This window comes from Lynx canadensis, chromosome A2 (assembly GCF_007474595.2).
Source record: "Lynx canadensis isolate LIC74 chromosome A2, mLynCan4.pri.v2, whole genome shotgun sequence".
Lineage (NCBI taxonomy): Eukaryota > Metazoa > Chordata > Mammalia > Carnivora > Felidae > Lynx > Lynx canadensis.
In genome coordinates, this window is record NC_044304.2 from 155,744,648 (window position 1) to 155,766,525 (window position 21,878).

Genomic DNA, 21,878 nt, shown 5'->3' on the forward strand with positions numbered 1-21,878 from the left:
GTAGTAACATAGGTGGTGGGGTGTAGGATGATCAATGTCTGTGCAAGGCCTGAAGGCAGTATAACATGCTGTTTCAGGAGCTAAACATTGAAATAAAATGGTAAAAAAGGTAACATGGGAGATAAACATCTAGGATATGCCGACTATTATTTTCTCCTTTAAGGGCATATTTTCTCCTTTAAGGCCAAAAATGGGCCAATGGAGGATTCAAGTAGGATCCCAAGAAGGTGATTTGCTTGTTAGAATGATCTGGAGGGGGGCGCCTGGGTGGCTTAGTCGGTTGAGCGTCCGACTTCGGCTCAGGTCATGATTTCATGGTTTCTGAGTTCGAGCCCCACATCGGGCTCTGTGCTGACAGCTCAGAGCCTGGAGCCTGCTTCTGCTTCTGTGTCTCCCTCTCTCTCTGTCCCTAACCCAGTTGCATTCTGTCTCTGTCTCTATCAAAAATAAATAAACATTAAGAAAAAAAAAAGAATGATCTGGAGGATACCTTCATTTTCTAGAAGTTGGACAGTACCAGGACCAGCAGAGGAGAGGCCTGTATCCTGCAATCTGTGGGGCCCCCATAACTTCTTCCTAAGCAGGGCCAAGATTAGAGTGAAGGAGGCAAAATTTAAGGGTGCTAAGAAACACAGCAATCAAGATCAAGGACACTTTAATGCAATATTTAAAAAATATTAAAATTAATGAAAAAAATCCACAATGAACAAAATATCAGAATTAAAAAAAAAAAAACCCACAAGATCAGTAAGCTGAAGTTAACTAAAACTAAGTTTGCAACTTGGTCAAGAAAAATCATCAGACATGGCAATTCCTGCAATTGGAAGTCAGATAAGCAAAGAAGTAGATTTTGTAAATACTATTGATCAATTTACTTCTATTAAGGTCAATAAAGCTACTGTAACTTCTGTTTTTGGTATAAATAGAATATTTAAAGTTAAAATAGTGTTGTGAGTTTTAATATATCTACTCTTCAAATTTTCCGTATTTCTTCAAGTACTTTAATGCTCTGGGATTTTTTTTTTTTAATATGTAAAAACGTGTATCGGTGCACCCATTTTTTCTCGTGCCTCAGATCCAACGTGGCTCAGATCTTGTGCTTAATTAAAATTTTGGCTTTTTTGTTCACCACTGATTTTTTGCATTAATTTTGTCTTCTTGAAATATTATTTTGATTGCCAATTTTTTGTCACCCCCTTAAGTTTTCGCTCTCAGTTCCTGCTCTACTTCTTTTTCTGGTTTCCTTACTGCTTTAGCAGGCCTGGACCTTTCCAGTCTTTCCCAGGAACCAGCCATCCTTTGTTTCTTCTAACTCGCCCCCTCCTGGTCCAAGCTGGGAAGCTTGTCAAATACATTTCATTAGAAACTTCAAATCACCTCCACTCACCACCCAGCGGCGTTGCTTCTCTGCTCCCACCGGAAAAAAAAAATCTCCCGGAACTACCGCATTAAGGAGGCTTGCTTTCCGCGGCGCTAGCCGGAGCATTTCTACAGAAGCACACCACAGACGTTCCGTTTTCTTAACCCTATCGCGTTGCTTGCGTCGCCTCTGTATCCGGAAGTGGTCACCTAGCTCGAGGTTAGTTCGGGCTAGAGCGTCCGGTGAGGGTGGAGGGAGCCACGAGTTCTTTGCTAGGTGTGCGTGCAGCTCTTTGTGGTTCGGGTGGTGGTGCTGTGTCGGTGTCTTGGCTTTTCTCTTCGCACCCATGCGGAGGACTTCAGGGTTTTCTGTCACCTCCCTGTCCCTTTACGTTGTTGGTTGTGAGCGCCACCATTGAGAAAGGGCGCCCTCCCATCCCCGGCGGTGAGGCCGGGGAGTCCAGGGCTCTCCTTGGTCTTTGCTAACGGGTTTGGAGACAGTAATTTTTGGAGCAACAAGTTTCGGATTTAAGTCCCTTGGTGACATTCTAATACTGAGCCCTTACCATGTGTTAGGAACTAACTTAGAAATGTTGGTTGTGGCAGTGAATAAGTCAGACAAAAATCCCTGCCCTAAGGGGCTTGCATTTTAAAGAAATTTGGAAAGTCGGTGGAATGCAAATGGGAATAAATCAGAAAGTATTTTCTGTATGGTTTGGAGGAAGAGGAAGCCAAGGGGAATAAAAAAAAAAAGACAGTAAAGCGTTTTGGGGGGTTGGGGGAGTCCTAAAATGTGCAGGGATGTTGATGTTTATGGTCGCAAGACCCACCGCATGAAAATTACGAACGCAGTTAGGCATTTAGGATTAGTGAATTTGTGCTCTTTCTGTAAGATGCGTTTATTTTCTCTCTCTCTCTCTCTCTTTTTTTCAGAGGAAGACCAAAGACTAGGTTGTAGGAAAAGCAAATAGAAGCCATGTTTCGGAGACCTGTATTACAGGTAATCACTTTTCCTTCTTAGTGTTGAGATGCCTTATTATCAACCATAGTGATCAGATTTCTACAGGCTTTTGACTGCAGAGGGAAAAGACCTTTGAGCCCACCTACTTTATGTGTACTCCTTTGATAGAGAGGATTGGGGGTAGATTTTACTTGTGTCAATAATGTTTACTAAAACAAAACAAAAATTTCCCACCAGTATATAATGGGAGTCATGATATTTTATTTTATTTTATTTTATTTAAAAAATTTTTAACGTTTTATTTATTTTTGAGACAGGGAGAGACAGAGCATGAACAGGGGAGGGTCGGAGAGAGGGAGACACAGAATCCAAAACGGGCTCCAGGCTCCGAGCTGTCAGCACAGAGCCCGATGCGGGGCTCGAACTCATCGACCGCGAGATCATGACATGAGCCGAAGTCGGCCGCTTAACTGACTGAGCCACCCAGGCGCCCCAGTCATGATTTTTTAAAATGTACTGCTTGTATTTTGATCAGTTATGGAGCATTTAGTGTCCTTAGTCATCTAGAGACTATGAGGATCATTTCCAGCATTTTTCTATAAGGCATGTGGTTCCTTTTTGACTACCTACCTCTTGTTGTCAGCCTTCCACCCCTCATCTCCCTGTACTGAGGAGTGTAGCTGACGTCACCCCATCATGACAAATGTACAATGTCCACAGTTCCTTCTCATTCTACCAGTCTGACTCCTCATTTCTTCAGACACTCTAGCCAGCCTTCAGCCCACCTAGACTACCCATTTTCCCGACTTAACCACGTTTGGGCTGCCACTTTGTAGATTCTTTTTTTTTTTTTTTTTTTAACGTTTATTTATTTTTGAGACAGAGAGAGACAGAGCATGAACGGGGGAGGGTCGGAGAGAGGGACACACAGAATCTGAAACAGGCTCCAGGCTCCGAGCTGGCTGTCAGCACAGAGCCCGACACGGGGCTCGAACTCAGGACCACGAGATCATGACCTGAGCCGAAGTCGGCCGCTTAACTGACTGAGCCACCCAGGCGCCCCTGTAGATTCTTTATAACACCTCTTACTCCCCATCCTGTTAAGACTAATGAAGAAGCTGTTCCTCTGTGAAACCTGTTCTCATCTCCCTCCCTCTACTATAGAATTAACTCTGTATTCTTGGATCCTCACTTTAACCTATCCAGACTTTTAACGTTTTGCATGTGTGTGTGTGTGTAAACGTGAAACAGAAAAGTTAACAACTGTCTTAATGCTTTAAGAAATCTTTAAAGCTAGATGTAAAAGTTAAGAATTTAATTTTAAAAATTATCCCAGTTAATTCTTTACCTATTTCTGTTTTTCTAGTAGGTCTTAATTTTCGTTTGCCCAAAATGAGACATATCCTATAAGACTTAGGAGCTCTGGCTCACCTCAGTACTTAAATTGGTACATTTCTAGAAGTATGACACAAGTACTAGTTTGCTTGAGTCTTTGCCGTGTTATAACTCCATCTTTATTTCTTAACCACCTGCCACCCCAAAACACAGTGGTAGGATTCCATAGTCAACAGTATTCCAGGAATGGCTGTTCATTTGGTTGGTGGATGTTTGCTTTTTATATTAACAGTGCTACCATATGATACCTGTTTCTCTGATGTGATGGTTAGCTCTCTGAACGTTGAAATCAGCAATGTGCCTGGTGACCTGTGCTCCTACCATGGCAGTAGCCCTTGAACAGAATGTCCTTAAGGAGGCAGCAGAGGGCGGCGGGAACAGTGGCAGCCTTGGTGTTGGGTGGCCCTGGGTTCCAGGCATGACTTGCCAGTTACTTCCTGTAGGATTTTGGGCACGTTACTTAATCTCCCTAAGTTTCATTTTTTTCATCTCCAAAGTAGGGATAATTTTACACAGTGTATACATTTATTCTGAGGATTAATTTGTAAGAGGTAAAGCACTTAGCTGGTCTTCAGTAGTGATAGCTGCAAGATCATTGAATGCCGCCACCAGTTTGTGTCAGTTACTGCCTTCCTCTGACAGACTGACTTGAATAGTCCTATTTTTGTACCTTATCAGAGAATCAGATTTGTCTTAGACTTTTCTCTTTGGTCTATCAAAAGCATGAATTTTTCCAGCATATATATGATTTGACCTTTTTTTGCACAACTATGGAAGCACCATAATCAGGAGGGTTACCACTAAAGAACCAGGAGAGGATTCTAAATTAGCTTTCCTGGGCATGCCGTCTGGCTCTGTGTACCTTTGGGCTTCTGTATTAGATGGCCCTCAAGCATTTGCATGGTCCTCCTGGCACTGTGGTGGGGGGACACGTGAAGGGCACTGCTTGTGTTCTGGGCGTGAATGCTGTAGGACCTGCCAATCAAATGGTGACTGAGTGTGAGCAGGTCTTCTGTTTGGGTTTACCTTTCCCCCCAAATTAAAGCCATTTCACTGATTTATTCCCCTTTAGGTGTTTCATCAGTTTGTAAGACGTGAGTCTGAAATAGCCAGCAGCTTGGTTCTTGAAAGATGTAAGTAGTGGCTAATTTCCAAGTTTAAAGTATGTTGTTTGTTCTTAAATGTGTGGTAGAAGAGGTGCACTGGTTGCATTATATGCAGGTAATCGTCATTGCCTTTGGCTCCTTTTGGGCTTTCCACTCTTGGCCTTGCCCCATCAGGCTGCAGGGGCCTTCTAGAATCTCCTTGAGTCCTATCTGGTTATCTAATTCTTCCAAGGTCATGTGCTATTTGGCTGAGAGAGTGAAGCTTTGTGAAAGCTGTTCTTTCATGGAGTAGTCCTGTGTATTTATAAAGATTTTCAGATCTCAGATTTGTTTTTTTAACCTTATGGTTTTTTTTTAAAAAAAGGGATTTCAAAGAATTTAAGGTAAAGTAAAGAACTTAGTGTTTGTTTGTGGGCTACTTTCTCAAAGAATATTTTCTCCTTTCTTGCCAATCCTCTTTTCTCTCCCATATGGCCTTTATTTGTCCCTTCAACTTACCTTCTGAACGTGTAGAACTTGGGTTTTCCTCAATGCTGAGATTGAAATTGAAGTAATATTTGTAGCTGTTCCTCTTCTGTACCTTTCTCTCAAGCTCCTTTTATTTACACGTTGTTTCAGCTCTGAACCGTGTGCAGCTCCTTGGGCGAGTGGGTCAGGACCCCGTCATGAGACAAGTGGAAGGGAAGAACCCGGTCACAATATTTTCTCTAGCAACGAATGAGATGTGGCGGTCAGGGGAGAGTGAAGTATACCAAATGGGTGAGTATACAGACTGGGGTTTTAATTGTATCAGCAATAAATAGACATTATTCTCAGCTAATTAGATATGAGGTGCTTTTAGAAAGAATCTTCTCTGATTCTGTGCTTTTCTCTTCGAAATTGTGACGTTGGTTTTGCTGGGCATGTTGTCTTTTGGCATTGGTTTGGTCTGCTGGTGTTTATAACCACATTTTCTATTCTTGAGATTTAGGTGATGTCAGTCAAAAGACGACATGGCACAGAATATCAGTATTCCGACCAGGCCTCAGAGATGTGGCATATCAGTATGTGAAAAAGGGGTAAGTTGAGAAAGAAGGATCTTACAGATTGAATGGTTTAAAAAAACTGGTAACAGGTGTTCTCAGGAATGCCTACCTCCTTTATTCTAATAACTCTGTGTTAACTCGATACTTATTCAGAGCTTAGTGTTATATGCACGGTGTGTCGCCGTGTGTCTAATTCACAGATGTATAGAACATGGTTTCGCTTGCTAAGAATTTATAATTTAGGCCAAATAACAGGTATACATAAACAGACGCAGATGAGGCAAGAGAGAAGGCAAAGTGTACTGAGCACCGTATGAGCAGGTGCAACCCATGCTGTTAGGAGTTCCTATGCTGCCGCAGCCAGGGATCCCCACGGTGGGTGTCTTGCCTCTTGGCATCTGCATGGAGTCCTTACTACAGGATCTGGAATGTGTGTAGCCTGGCACAGGTGAGGTATTATGGCAGTGTTCACAGCTGTTGTTTTATATTTGGTAATTTTAGTTCGGCTCCCTTTTGGAATGCTTAGTGTATAGATAAAAAGTGTCATTTCCAAACCCGTGGAAAGACAAAAGCGTATGTTGAACAGCAGTTGTATTCATAGTTAATATATTTAGAAATGTGCTAGTTTTATAGAAGTAAAATAGATTTCACGGAAAACAATTTCAGGAATAACTAAAATTTGTTTCTTTTCAATAAACTGTGTTCCTTTTTTTTTCTATTTACTTTCTTAGTCCTTTATGTATGTACGTATAAATTTGTGCATCTACACATACGTATAAATACAGGAAATTTCAAGGAAAATATCTGTTTGCAGTTTATGTGTATATTCGACACCCGATCATTTTACCAGTTTTGTCTCCTATATTCTGCTTTTTTGGTAAGGGTAGACGGAAAATAAATGCTAGCATGCATTTTCTATCCTTTAAAATCAGAGTTATAGTTGTCTTCTAGTTCAGCCTTCTAAACAATGCAGAAATGGTCTTAGTGATTAAGTCTAAGTGAAATACTACGCCAAAACCTCTGTTTTGAATTTTAATAATCTAAGTCCCTGGAAAATAAATTCATGAACGTGACTATGGAAAGGAATTGAAAAATAAGTGAAAATCAACAAATCTGTTAGGGGGTCAAAAATAAATGGTGAAGAAAAATGGCAGATTGGAAGTCAGTCCCAGAGATTTAAAGGATGCCACTATGTTGCTCTTCCATTTCATGGTCTTTAAAAAAAAATTTTTTTTAAGAGGGGGAGAGAGAGAGCATGTGTGCACATGCACGCTCAAGCAGGGGAGGGGCAGAAGGAGAGAGAATCTCAAGTAGGCTTGCATGCTCAACGAGGAGCCCAACGTGGGGCTTGATCCCACAATGCTGGGATCATGACGTGAGCCAAAATCAAGAGTCAAGATGCTCAACAAACTGAGCCATTTAGGTGCCCTCCCCCCCATTTCATGGTCTTAAAGTCACTTTAGTTTTTACAACTTGAAGAACCACAGTCAGCTCAAGGCTGAGAACGTTGTCCTTCTTACCTAAATGTGTCAGGTCTGTGTGGACTTTGTTTTAGTACTCTTAATATTCCTAATTTTGAACGTGGAGATGCGGTGGCAAAAATGAGGTTATACTTGGTTCTGTATTCATCCTCAGTGTGTACTTGTTCCTGCTCTCACCTGACTCTCTTTTCAAACAGATTAGAATCTCCGGACTGAAAAGTGAATTTTATTTTTATCAGGTCCCGTATCTATGTGGAAGGGAAAGTCGACTATGGTGAATACACAGATAAAAACAATGTGAGGCGACAGGCAACAACAATCATAGCTGGTAAGAAGCTTGTGGTAACAGCTGTTCCCTCCTCCCTCTTCCCTTTTAAAAAGCTTGGCTTCTTATAAGTAACTTTAACAGGGACTTTGGGTACAGATGCTGAGATGGTCAGGCAACTCACCGTGAGAATTGCGAGTGTGGCTCAGGGATTTGCTATGGTTTCTACAGTTCCTTCAGAAAATTCTCTCTGTGCTCACTTTCATTTCACAAGTAACTTTTGAGTAGAGTGTTTGTTGGTCCTTACTGTTTGAAGTAAAAAAAACTTTAGTGTCTGAGGACATGGCCTAAACAAGCAGAAGCCTGTGCCAAGGTAAAGTTACACCGCCGTGAGGGGCATTAGACATTTGTGCAGATTTATTGAGAACCTGCTCGGTGCTGAACATGATGATTTAAAAAAAAATTTTTTTTTAATGTTTTTTTTTGAAAGAGAGACGGAGAGACAAAATGTGAATGGGGGAGGGACAGAGAGAGGAAGGGAGACACAGAATCCAAAGCAGGCTCTAGGCTCTGAGCTGTCAGCGCAGAGCCCAATGCGGGGCTCGAACTCGTGAACCGTGAATCATGACCTGAGCTGAAGTCGGATGCTTCAGTGACTGAGCCACCCCAGCACCCCAGAACATGATGATTTTTAAGTTCCTAAGAAAATGCAAACAATGTAGGAAACATGGACACACAATGCTTAAAGATTAAGAAGATACCTCCTAGGGGTGCCTGGGTGGCTCAGTCGGTTGGGTGTCCAACTTTGGCTTGGGTCATGATCTCATGGTTCATGAGTTCTAGCCCTGCATTCCTGCAGGGATCTCAGGGTTCCTGTCAGCGGAACCCACTTCCGATCCTCTGTCCTCATCTCTCCATGCCCGTCCCCTGCTCATGCTCTTGTGCTCTGTCTCTCTCAAAAATAAATCAAAACATTAAAAAGAAAAAAAAAAAAAGAAGATATCTCCTAGAGCAGAGTTTTCAAACTGTTTTGAAAATTCTACAAGAAGGGTGCCTGGGTGGCTCAGTCGGTTAAGCGGCCGACTTCGGCTCAGGTCATGATCTCGCGGTCCGTGAGTTCGAGCCCCGCATCGGGCTCTGTGCTGACAGCTCAGAGCCTGCAGCCTGTTTCAGATTCTGTGTCTCCCTCTCTCTGACCCTCCCCTGTTCATGCTCTGTCTCTCCCTGTCTCAAAAATAAATAAAACGTTAAAAAAAAAATTTTTTTTAAAAAAAAAGAAAATTCTACAAGAAGTTTGAAAAGATATACTTCTTTTGGACATACTTAAGTTGACGTAAAAATCTTTTTTCAATAAGAAGTTGTTACCCTGAAATGTATCAGTGGCTGTAAATACCATAGCAGTTTGATACTCATCATTTTTTTAAAAAAATTGAACAAGCTCTTAAGCATTTGGAAATTTTGTTATTTCTTGTTCTCCAAACTTGTTTTTCCATTTTCTCCTAAGAAAGGTATTTTAACATATATTGTACAATTCAGAACTTTTTATTATTCATTGTATTATGTAACAAAAATGCGTACCTAAATAGAAATTTTAAAACATTAAAAAAATTATGTGATATTAAGGCTCTAAATGTTACATATTTTTTGATTGGGCTATCATTATAGTTGTTTTTAGAACATATGTGACCAAAACAATTTTAATATATAAATATGAAAACTGAAATTTTATTAAAAATACATTTTTTAATGAGGAAGATGGTTCTTTTTTTTTTAACCTCTTGGAAAAATTAATAAGACAGTTGTTAAATGTTAATTTTGTTCCTTTGTTTTTATGGACGTAAATACTGAGAAACCTAATTTTTTTTTTTTTAATAAGTAGATGGGAATGAAAGAAAGTAATGTCTCAGTGTTTATGAACTTTTGAGATACGCCAATGTTAGATATCATTTTAAATTATGGAAAACGTCAAACATACACAAATATAGAAAAGTAAAAAAAAGGAAATGTATCATTTGGCTTCAACAGTTACCAACTGATGGCAAGTGTGATTTCTTCTATAGCCCCAACCCACTTTTCCTCCACTTGGATTATTTTTTTTTTTTATTAATTTTTTTTTTTAACATTTATTTATTTTTGAGACAGAGAGCGAGCACGAACAGGGGAGGGTCAGAGAAAGAGGGAGACACAGAATCTGAAACAGGCTCCAGGCTCTGAGTTGTCAGCACAGAGCCTGATGCGGGGCTCGAACCCACAGACCGCGAGATCATGACCTGAGCCGAAGTCGGACGCTTAACCGACTGAGCCACCCAGGCGCCCCTACACTTGGATTATTTTGAAGTGAATCTCAGACATTATATTATTTCATCCATAAGTGTTTTCAATAGGTATATCTGAAAGATATGGATTCCTATTTAAGGCATAACTACTATGCTGTTATCACACCTAATATTAAGAAATTATTTAAATATTTTTACCGGACATCACAATGTTTAAATTTTTTTGATTGATTAATAAATACGAGTCCATACACTATATTACATGGCTTATATCTTGAGTCTCTTTCTTATTTTTTTTAAGCAGCAAATTTATTTTCTCAGAATTCTGGAGGCGAGAACTCTTGAGAACTTAAGTCTCTTTTAATCGACAGATTTTCCTTTTATCGTTCTCTTTTACTTTGCTCCAGAGTTCATGTCTTAACCATATTGATAAGTTCTAATTTGTTGTAAGTAATAGTCAAAAAATATATTCTCTTACTGGTTTCTTTGAATGTGTATTGACCTTGAAAACCAATATAATTATCTTTGTACCCTCATCAGACCTTAGATGAGGTCCTTTGTGACCATTTTGCTTCCATAATTTGTTGAGTGTCTTGACAGTATTTCATTTCTGGATGCCCTAGTCTTCCTTGAGCCATATCTCCAGAGATACCTACCTGTTCAAAATTTTTTTCTGGGGGTACCTGGGGGGTTTAGTTAAGTGTCCGACTCTTGGTTTTGGCTCAGGTCATGATCTTAGGGTTGCGAGATTGAAACCCGTGTTGGGCTTCCCGCTAAGCTTCGAGTCTGCTAAAGATTCTCTCCCTCCTTCTCCCTCTGCACCTCCCCTGCTTGCACACGCATGTGCATTCTCTCTCTCTCAAAAAATAACAGTAAAAAAAGTAATAGACTTTTATGTGGAAACGTGGAAAACCAAACTTTCTTTCCTTCCTTCCTTCCTTGTTCCTTCCTTCCTTCCTTCCTTTTTTCTTTCTTTCTCTCTCATTCTTTTTCTTTTCTTTCTTTTTTTTTTCTTTCTTTTCTTTTCTTTCCTTCTTTCCTTTCTTCCTTCGTTCTCCACACTGGGCATGGAGGCTTGTACTCACAGGTTTGAACTCACAATCCTGAGTTCAAGACCTTGAGATGGGATCAAGACTCAGATGCTTAATTAACCAGCTGAGCCACCCAGGATCCCCCAAACCAAACTTTCTAGTAAAATAATTGAATTTCTAAGTCTTTATCAATTTTGTGTTTATTTTATCAATTATGTGTTTATTTAATACTTTCATACTCTGTTGTAAACCAAAAGTGTGGGTAAACTTTGGACTGTGTGAATTATTCTGAACCAAACCAGCTACTCAGTAGAAACAGTTCAGATTATCTGCCATTTTGTTTTCTTCTTGTAACTAGTATTCACCGCATAGGTGAGTTGATTGAGCTTTTAAAGTGGATTTATGGCTAGTAGTAAAAATGAATAGATGTTTAGTAACATTTGAATTGAAAGAAATAGAGTTTAAATTTGGTTGCTTGGTTTTGTAGGTCATGTTTTTTCCTCCTAGGGATCCATGTCTAGAACTTAATCACCAGTGGATGGCACTCTTGCCATTTTACGCTGTGGTGTCTGTTCTAATCTCTTCTGAAATAACCATTCTTTACCAAAATATTCTATTTTTAGAAGACTAGTCATAAATACTGTCATGTAATAGTCACTTTTTAAGTAATCTTAAATTACGAGTATCTAGATCTTTTCAAGTTATACAGGAAGTACTACTACTTTTCCTTTGCCTGTCCTGAACTAACTCTGTCTGGGACAACGTTTTAAGTGCAGTGTCTGATGTTCTTGTATGAGAATGCTCTCTCTGTGATATGGAGTAGTAAAAGTTTTCCCAAGAATGAGTATATAAAAATCAGGGTGTTTTAAAATTTAAAACTAGAATGTCTTCTGTGTGAGTGTTGCAGCCTACTTAAAAAAATCAATAAATCTGTGTTTGCTAACAGGCCATACGTTGGACCTTGTCCTCTCTCTACCTCCAGCATGTGTAACATTGTGCCTTGGCCCTCTTGTGTGTGTGGATGTGCTGCCTGGTATCATGGCATCGATCAGAGCATTGCAAACTTTGAAATCTGTTACTAGTTCTTTTGTAGCAAGTTACTGCCAGGCGGTTATAACTGTGTTCATGGAAGACAGGAACTATCACACGTCTCCCGACAAGGTCTGAGTTGTTGAAAAATAGCTGAAGCCCAGCTTTTAGCTCCATTTTTGCCTGTTGTTTATGCCACTAATGAACACAGTAGGAGCTACTTCACATTTTGGGAATTTTTCTCAAGTCCTTTAGTAAACAGTATTTAAGTTTGTGTGTATTATAGAGGAGTGATTAATTGAGATGGAGAAAGAGTTCTGAAAATAATACTTATGCTTTGGCTTCTTTACAGATAATATTATATTTCTGAGTGACCAGACCAAAGAAAAGGCATAGAGTGGACGATTCTTCTTTGGCCATTGTTTGGTACGGTCTCATTTCCAAATCACGTATAGTCTTTATAGTTCCTAAGGACAAGAATTAAAATATTCTTTTATATAAAATGAGTAATAATACTTTTGACTGTTCCTCCCCCTTGTCTCATAAACCTTGGTAGCTAATTGTTTATTCTTTTAGGGATGTTTTCTGTGTACAAGAGTATAAAACAGATGAACTCGGGTTCATCTATGTTATGGCAAAAGGATAGGTGTCCTTTGGGATGGCCTCTTGCTTTTTATACACGCTTGTATTATAGTACTGATCCAGCCACTAAATATTCTGTCAGGCCTTTATCCCGTGGTTGTGAATAATGATTTTCTTACTGTTTATAAGCTAAATGGCGAGGACTGTATGTTTTTTGTTTCCTGCACCTTAACCAGTGCTTGGCACAGAATAGGTACTCGATAAATGTTGACAGATGAATGATCCCAATGGGATATTAAGCTTCAGCCCAAACTGAAGGGGGTTGCTGAACAGGGGTTGGTATCTAACCTAAACCTAGCTTTAAGACTAACCTACTTTCTTCACATCTTTTGTTTTTGGACAGATTTCACTAGTAGCACTTATGAAGTAGAGTTTATCAATAGTAGAGACCCAAAATATAAGTAGGGATGAACTAGTTCATTTCCAGGTGATGCCACAGGGGCTCTGGTTCCACTAGTTTCTGTCTTTCTAAGCCCCATTCTCTATCCTTTTAGTCTCACCCAGAACTTGGGGGAGTCCCCTAAACAACCTTTGACATTGCCTCTGAGTAGGTTAGAGCCTGAGGTGTGACATTTTCCTTTTATTTTTCCACCTGGTCTCTTGATGCACATACAAAGATCACTGTGTACACACGATTACTTTCATTATGAGATTCTGGAAATTACAGAGTACTAGTAATTTCCTAATAAGTATTACATAAAGTAAAGTCTGTTTTTCAGTGCCTCTTGTACTTTTTAGGTTTGCATCAGACCTCCACAGGTCTGCTAGCTGGCTGTGCCTGTTTAGAATTGGCCACTGTCGAGCTGGTTGTCCAGTTCAAGTTGTAGCAGTCCCTCATTCTGTCTCGGCCACTCAGGCTCCAGCTTTGCCTCCAGCCCAGCCTGTTTTTTGGTGCCCTAGACTGCATGTCTTGTCCCCTGTGCCCCTGCCCGAGAGCAGGGTGCTGACTGTGGTTTAGGTCATGCTAGACTGTCACGGGTTCCCGGTTTACATGCTGCCTTATGGACCCACACCTGAGCCCCTTTTTGCACTTATGGTACAGTTGGGTCAGGGTAAAGATGGAATTCTTCAGCTTTTCTCTCTTCTTGTCCAGGAACAGTAGAAAAGGAATTGCCGTTTCCTCATATCAGCCGTCTTTTTTCCTGCAGCTGGGACCATTAATCAGTACATGAACTCTGCTTTGTGAGTTTATACGTTAAAACTGTCTGGTGATGTAGCCCTCACTTCTTTATGCCACATTCCTTAAGGAAAATGTAGATAAAATTGATCTTTGGGCAACTCATCGTTAGCAAAAGCTGCTTTCACACTCCTTAAAAGTTGTGAGAAGTTCTGCAGATTAGTATACCTGTTTAAATAGTGTGATGAATCTGTGCTTTGGGAAGGTAATAGGTGAACAGACCAATTCAGTGACCAGCCCAGAGCAGCTCTGAGTCCAGGGCGCAGGGGCAGAAAGCTGCGCCCCGCCGGATCCCTGTGAGCCGAAGACGTCGCCGCCCTCCCACTGCAGGTTGCCTGGAAGGCTCTGAGGTTGGGCAGCAGGGCCTTCAGAGGCGGGCGTTCGGTGCAGAGGCCTCGGCATGAGGCTGATGGTGCAGATGTGAGGTCCGCAACTGGGCAGCTCCCAGAGCATGGACTCTGCCCTTCCCTTCCTCGGGCAGCCCTGGGTGCTGAGAACTCTGCACCTCTCCCAAGCTGGTCTCGGAGTAGATGTGTGGAACCTGGTAGCTTTAACAGTCGGTCAGGGTCTTGTAGCCCCATGTTTTGTGTCTTGCATTCCCTTTGTCATCTTTTCACGGTGTCAGGGAATATTCCTGTGGAAAACTGCCGTGTGACTTTGATTTTGGGATTCCATGTCGGGTGGGAAGATGAGTAGGATACACGGAGGTGTGGGAGAGAAGGTAGCAGCACGTGTGGTACTCTCCCATTTTTGAAAAAGAAGTAATAGGTATGAATATATGTTTAGTAAAAGTCTGGGAGGAGAAACATCAAAAGGTTGTGATGATCTCTGGATGGGGGGATTATGTGTGAGTTTCCTTATTATTCTTACTGTTTTTTAGCCTTGAGCTTCTATTACTTTTGACAATAAAAACCAAATAAACTGTTTTCACTTTTGGAAAACAAAAATCTTTCCATTATTTCCAAGCCAGGCTGGCACTGCTGACTGACCTTCATTTAGTACTTACTGCTTCCTGTCCCAGAGGCGAACAAGATATCTTTCATGTATTTCCCTCCATTGTCTGCATCTTTGTAGTGCATGCTCAGATACTTCGCTTACCTTTTTTTCCCTTCTTTTTCTTTTCTTTTCCTCTTAATACATGTATATAACCTACAACAATTGACTTTAAAGACCAACCCGTATGAGATCCACTGTTTGCTGTCTGTAGTTTTCAAAGAGTCATTCATTTCTTAAAAACGACTGGGCAGTTAATCCAGAGACATCCAAAAATACCAAAGACATGTTTTTGTGGCTGTTTTGGGGATTTCTTGTCATTGCCAACTGGGTTGCAGCCTAACCTTTGCAGCTCAGGAGGAATTATTGGTGGTTTCCCTTTGTTCCCCAAAGAGATTGTGCAGTTCTTGAAGGTGGGGTTATCTTTTACTCAGACTACCCGTTTGTCCCTGTCTAGCTTAGCCTAGCAAAGTGACATTATAGGGCTTTCAAAATGTTTGGTTGGATTGCACTGAAACATTGACATGAAAATGAAGGCAGGCTTACTTTACTTATTTTTCTGTCAGGGTTTGCATTAAGTGCTGTGAAGCTTGGTGGGAGTAATAGCAAGCAAATCGTTGTAGAAAACTTGGTGAGTTACAGAGAAATCTCTTAGGGAAAACAATTACCATATTGAAGGCTGACCTTTTTGTGTACGTACTAGGTGCCAGGCCCTGAGCTCAGTGCTTTTTATCATTGTCTCATTTCACTATTACCCTAAGAAGGTGGTATTATCCTGATTTTGCAGGTGAGGAAACCTGAAACTGCGTGGTTAAGTAACATGTCAAAGTCATGCAGCTTATAAGAGGCACAGCTGGAGTTTGAGTTTAGGTATGTGAAGTTTGCATTTTGTTCTCTGCCTACAGTCTGCTTCCCATTGCGTCCCACCTCCACTGGCCCAACTATCCAGAACCCCCACTGCTAACTTTTAGCCCTGCAGGGTGTGTCTAAGTCACCCTGGGAGTTCCACTACATCATAGGTTTTGGCTGGGGGTAGAATTAGGGAGAAATACCACCACCTCGTTATTCTTTCTCATTATCAGTCTGATGATCCTATAGGAAAATAGATCACAGTTAATTTTTCTGCTAGGTTATCTTTACTGATTCCTCTTGATCCCTTGTTATCAAGCCATGTTTCTTTACTGGTTAAAATAGGTTGTGGCGTCTCCTCCTTTCATTTTTCCTTTCCTTCCTACTGAGAGTTGAAACTGTCAGCAAGATTGTGCAAGAATTTGACAGGCTCACTTTTTAGAGAATGAGACTGTTGGCAGGCGTCAACGGCGTTATACCCCCCCCCCCCCTCACTACTGTATATGTCCCCGTGCTGTTCCCACAGTCTGTGATAGGATGGTGTGTAGCTTTTTAGGTTGTCCCAAGTCCTGCAGACACAATAATGAAATTTCTCTTTTTTGTCTGTACTCTTCATCCATTTGCCTTGGACCTCAGGGTGGTGTTTGTCCATACAGGTCTACACCTTAACATTTTGCAGTTTTCCTGCCGCACCTCTCCTTTGAAAAGGTGGTTTAACTTAATAGTCGTGTTAGTCGCACAGCCTGGATTTGCTTCACTTACCACCTGAGTGACCTCTGCTGAGTTTCTTAACTTTCCCTGCCTCGGATTTTTTGTCGTTTTGTTTTCCTGTGAATAAAACAGGGATGATAGTAGTCCTACTTCATAAGCCTGCAGGGAGGAACACAATGAATAATACATATAACTTACTTGGCACATACTAACTGAACCCAGTGCTCAGTGCCTACTGGCCATTATTACTGTTGTTTGTAGTTACTTTAAACAAGGCATATCCCTTTCAGTCACCATGCCCATCTCCCCAGTCTCACGGGACACTTCTGGGAGCCTGTAAACTTTAGATTAGTTTATTGTACTTGACCTTTCTTGTTGTTAATGTCTGTGGATTACTGAGAAGGTAGTCCACTTTAGTAGTGTTTTTTGGTTTGCTTTTAATCTTCCATGGCTATTTACAGTTAATCTGAGCATCTTTTTAAACTTGAAAGTCACTTGGGCACCTGCTTTAAACCTTGCAAGCATACAGGCCTGGATATAGGGATAAATATAACAGGATTACTGCATTGAAGGGGCTCACAATCTAGGATGATGGGGGCTGGATGGGGAGGACAGAGGCAGGAGCCTGTGTACAAAGCCTGCTGTGGTGTGAGGAGTAGTCTAGTGATGGTAGAAATAAAGTCCTGTGGACACAGATGAGAATAGTTATTAGATTATTTTTCAGCAGAGGAAACAGCATGAACAAAGGTCCAGAAACATAAAAGCATATGGATCAGTGAAAGATAAAACATGAAAAAGGGGTTGGGGCTGTATCATAAAGAGCCTTGAAAGCTTACAGAGGACTTTGGCAGTGGGGAGCTGCTGTTTTGAAATGGACGTATCAGAACTGTGCTTGAGAAAGAAGTGAAGGCCTGTGAAGGGTTAGAAGTGGGGAAAGCTTGCAGGCCGTCAGGAAGCTCCTGCAAGAGCCTCGAAAGGTTAGCAGAGTGTGCATTACAGGGGACATGTGGGGAGTTTGGGGTTCATGTTGGTTCGTTCACTGTGCAACAGTTATGTGCCAGACCCTGTGCTGCGCTCCAGGTTAGGGATACTGAGAGAATGGAACTCCTGTCCAGGACACCCTGGGGACAGTAGGTGCTGGTGGGAAGAGAAGGGCCACGAAGAGATCATTCTGAAGCTGCTCGGGCAGTTTGTGTGGATAGTGACGTTTTGTTTCTGAGACTAAGAAACATGAACGTGGGAACAGGTGTGAGAAGAGGGAAGATCAGGAGTAGTTCTGAACATAATTGAGTTGTAGACTTCCTGGCTTCTATTTGATGATTAACGAGTGGAGCTCAGAAGAGAAGTTGAGACGAGGGACTCTTTTCCTTCTGCCAAACACATTGTAAGCATATTTTGTGAGATAACAAATGTTGCCAGGATTCCAGCTTTCTGCTGTGGAAAACCGTATCGTGGGAGAGGTTTCCAGGGCTTACCTGTTTTACAATGTAGGTGGGATTTGTGTTAATCCGGTGTGGTAAGATGACAGACATAAAGAAACTGTCTTGAAAGAGGAGTTTATTCTGGTTGCCAAGAGGAGGGCACATGCCACACCACTAGAGCCACCAGGGGAGCCCCAGGGCAGGCCTAAAGCTTTTATTGTGATTTTTGTGGGACGAATGATTTTCACCAGGCTCCGGGCCGAAGGGGGGGGGTCTCTAGTTGTCTGGTACCTTTGAGCAGAGAAACAGTGTTCTGGACTGCAGGAGCCTGATAAAAGGAGGCTGATGGCAGGTATGGAATCAGGATTGGTTGGTTTGCATATGAAAGACATGCTCTTGGGCAAGTGTTTACTATTTCCAGGAATTAGCTAATGTTGGGAAGGAGTTAGTTCCTCCCAAGGTCTGCCAGACTCCAGGATGTCAAAGCATCATAAAATACAGAAAATAAGAAACATGATGAATACACTGCCCAATATCCATTATTATCCTTTCTACAGAACCCATTAATTTACAGAGCCCATGTTTTATTGGGGGTGACAGTGTGCACGGCTGAAATACTGCATTCCTGTTCTCCTTTGCAGTTAACTGTTGCTAAGGGGGTAGAAGCAGACGCCATTTGGTGGTGCTTCCAGGAAAGCTCCTTAAATGATTAGCTCTGTTGGGAGGCTCATCCTTTGTGCTTCTCCAGACCCTCACCTGGCTTTTTCTGGTCTGAAATGTGGACATGATGGCTGAGAGTCTCCAGTAGCCATTTTAGACCACAAGACTATCTGCAGGATGGAAGATGGAAGAGGCTGGAGTCCGTGATGACCATGGAACCACCATCGCGGTCCTGGACAGTCTACCTCTGGACTTCTTTGGGAGACACAAATAAATCTCTACCTTGTTTAAGCCACTTATTTGTGATTTGCATTTAAACCTAATTCTTACCAACTCACACATTCTTTATCTCCGTATACACAATTCATTACTTCAGTTCTTTCTCTTCTAAGACCGTTCACTACTGGTAGAAGTAAAATATCACCTCTACTGCCACAGTCTCTCAGACTTTTAACCTAGGTCTCATTCTTAATTTTGGGAGGGACTGGGACATAAAATGTACATGGATCCTTAGCAAATACCTTAAAAAAGGTAAATACAAACTTTTTTTTATCAGATAGTTTAATTTTGCCTGAAGCCTGAAATGAGGACCCTTAGTTAACAGCCCCTTGTTTACTAAAGTAGCACGTAAATAAGAACAGAAGTACTGACCTTCTGCTTCTCCTGGCAGTATAGCAGACTAGCTAATCTGGAGTGAGGAGGTGTCCCACTGCAAAATAAGTATGACATAGTTTTTATTGCATTCTAGAGAATCTAAGTTCGGGCCGCCATAACAAAATACCATAGAGTAGGTGATTTAAACAACAGACGTTTTGCGATTCTGGAGGCTAGAAGTCTCAGAACGGGGTGCAGGATGGTTGGTTTCCTGGGAGGCCCATGTTGCTGGCTTATAAGTGGCTACCATCTCACCGTGTCCTCACATGGCCTCCTATTTGTGCTGGCAGAGCATGAACTCTCTGGTGTCTATAAGGACACTAATGCAGTTGTGTCAGGGCCCCACCCTTAGGGCCTGGGTTCACTTTATCTTCTTACTGGCCCAATCTCAAAATGTAGTTACATTGGGGATTAGACTTCTATATGTGAATGTTGAGTGGGCACAGTTCAATCTGTAGCATTGGGCTTGCAGGAAGAAAGGGACTTTTTCAAGTGACAGGTTCTAAACTAAACGGAAACGAGCAATAAGTAGGTGACACACTGAAAAAAGGGAGTTCCCTGATGACATGCTAATACTGACATCATGGTTTGGAGATAAAAACAAAGGATATGTGTCAAAGGTGTGCCTCAAACAGACTTGAAATTAGAAGAGCATTTTTCGTAAAATGAAAAAGGCAAGGATGTCTTATCACTACTTCTCTTTGACAGGTTGTTTGTACTGAGGCTTTAGCAAGCATAGTTGGGAAGGAAAGAAAACGTATTAAGATGGAAAGGAAGAAAGTCACAAATGCTGTGATTACACAGAAACCATGAAAGAAAAGAATCTGTAGATGAATAATTAAAAGTTGCTGGAAATAAGATCAGTTTACAAAAAACTGCAAACAGCAGTGAAGATGCCATGTACAAGAGCATCAGAAAATGAGTCTTCCAAGAGTGTGGTCTCTGTGGAGCACATTATGAAACTTGATTGAAATACGTTAAAAGAAGACTAAACACATTGGTAAATCATGTTTATTGTAAGCACCAATCATGTAAAGATTTCAACCCTCCCCCACATTGATGTTACAGATCAAAACAAAAATTCCCAGTTTCTTGGGGGCAACTGGACAAGTTGACTCTAAAGATGCGTTGATACGCAAAGGTCCACGATCACACAACATACTTCTGAAGAAGAGTGAGATGGGGGACTTGCTCTGCCAGTTGGCAAGCCTTTTTAAAACGAAAGCTATAGTGATAAAAAAACTGTTCTATGGATACAGGAATAAACAGGGCAGTGGCGTAGCAAAGAGAACCCAGAAACAGACCATGCATATGTAGAAAATGATAAAAGTGGCATAGATCAGTGGGTCTAGATTGTTTCAATTATGCCAGGGAGATTTGTTATCCATGCAGAAGAAAATGAAATCAGGTATCTACACCTTATGCAAAGATAAATTCTTGGTGATTTAAAGACATTTGTGAAAGGCAAAATTAAAAATTTTGGAAGAAACTATAATACAATGTCTATGATCTGGTGGCATAGAAATGTTCTCTTTTAAACAAAAATGTAAATACAGAGAAGAGGGATACATTTAACTGTTAAAAATAGCTTGTTTATAGAAAGCCACTGGAAAGAAAGCAAAATGACAAGTCACAAACTGGAGAGAAGATATTTGCAATCATATAACTGAAATATAACTTAGAATATATAAGGGTTGCAAAGCAAAAAAAATACGATCTAGAATATAGGAAGGCCTACAAAGCAACCAGGAGACAACCGGTTAGAAAAATGGGCAAAGACACAGAGGCTGTGAAATATAAATAATCCATTCATATGTGAAAAAGTGGTCAACTTCATTAATAAGGAAAACCACTTGCAATGTTGTGGATGGGGCTAGAGTGTATTATGCTAAGTGAAATAAGTCAGTCAGAGAAAGACAAACACCATATGATCTCACTCATATGTAGGAAGGGGGGAAAGAAAAAAAAGGGAAACAAGCCGTAAGAAACGAACGGTTGCTGGAGGGAGGTGGGTGCAGGATGGGCTGGATGGGTGATGGGGATTCAAGAGGGCACTTGTGATGAACATTGGTTGTTGTATGTAAGTGATGAATCACTGAATTCTGCTCGAGAAACCGCTATTGCACTGTATGTTAACTAAAACTGAAACAAAATGTTTACACATATATTGTATATTAAATGCACTTATTGTATTCTCAATTGTTTACTTTCCACTTGACTCTCCATATGGCTTGTCAGGCCTGTAGTTTCTTGTTCTTTCCACCTTGTTTTGATTTCCTACGTTCCCAATATGTTAACTTAAACATTAAATGTACTTCCAATATTTGAAAAAATATTTGAAAAAATAAATAAAAATAATCAAGGAAATGCAAACCAGAAGCTGCAATGAGATTTCATTTTAAGCCCTCCACACTCGCAAATTAAAACACATTTGATAGAACAGGGTGTGAGGGAGGATATTGTATACCAATGGAAACTTACGTGCTGGTGGGGAGAGGGTAAATCGGCACCTCCTTTTCAGAAAACATTTTGGCATTAATTTGTGTTGAAATTTCATGTAGTTATTTCATCTTTAAAAAAAAATTTTTAACATTTATTTTTGAGACAGAGTGAGACAGAGCATGAGTGAGGCAGACAGAGGGGGGACACAGAATCGGAAGCAGGCTCCAGGCTCTGAGCGGTCAGCACAGAGCCCGACATGGGGCTCGAACTTACAGACCGTGAGATCATGACCTGAGCCGATGATGGACACCCAACCGACTGAGCCGAGGCGCCCCTGTAGTTATTACATCTTTAAGGTACACCTATAGGAAGCTCTTGCCCCTGTGGCCCAAGAAACCTGT

The 21,878-nt window shown here is 41.1% G+C and overlaps 1 protein-coding gene across 8 annotated transcripts; it reads left to right on the plus strand.

The window, feature by feature from the left end:
- The first annotated feature begins 1,557 nt into the window (after positions 1–1,557).
- On the plus strand, positions 1,558–20,928 carry SSBP1 (single stranded DNA binding protein 1). 8 transcript variants are annotated; one of them, XR_003967283.1, is made up of 10 exons: positions 1,574–1,636; positions 2,293–2,359; positions 4,788–4,848; positions 5,440–5,580; positions 5,786–5,879; positions 7,567–7,655; positions 12,281–12,354; positions 13,664–13,752; positions 15,528–15,610; positions 18,363–20,928. XR_003967283.1 is itself a non-coding variant. In XM_030308593.1 (8 exons), the coding sequence occupies exons 2-7, from the start codon at positions 2,336–2,338 to the stop codon at positions 12,322–12,324; spliced, it is 453 nt and encodes a 150-aa protein (XP_030164453.1). In that variant the 5' UTR covers positions 1,574–1,636; positions 2,293–2,335; the 3' UTR covers positions 12,325–12,354; positions 18,363–20,928. The 8 variants fall into 8 exon arrangements, 6 of the variants coding, with proteins under 6 accessions (XP_030164456.1, XP_030164453.1, XP_030164455.1 ...); XR_004343318.1 differs by having other exon boundaries at positions 13,664–15,610; XM_030308593.1 differs by lacking the exons at positions 13,664–13,752; positions 15,528–15,610.
- The last annotated feature ends 950 nt before the right edge of the window (positions 20,929–21,878 follow it).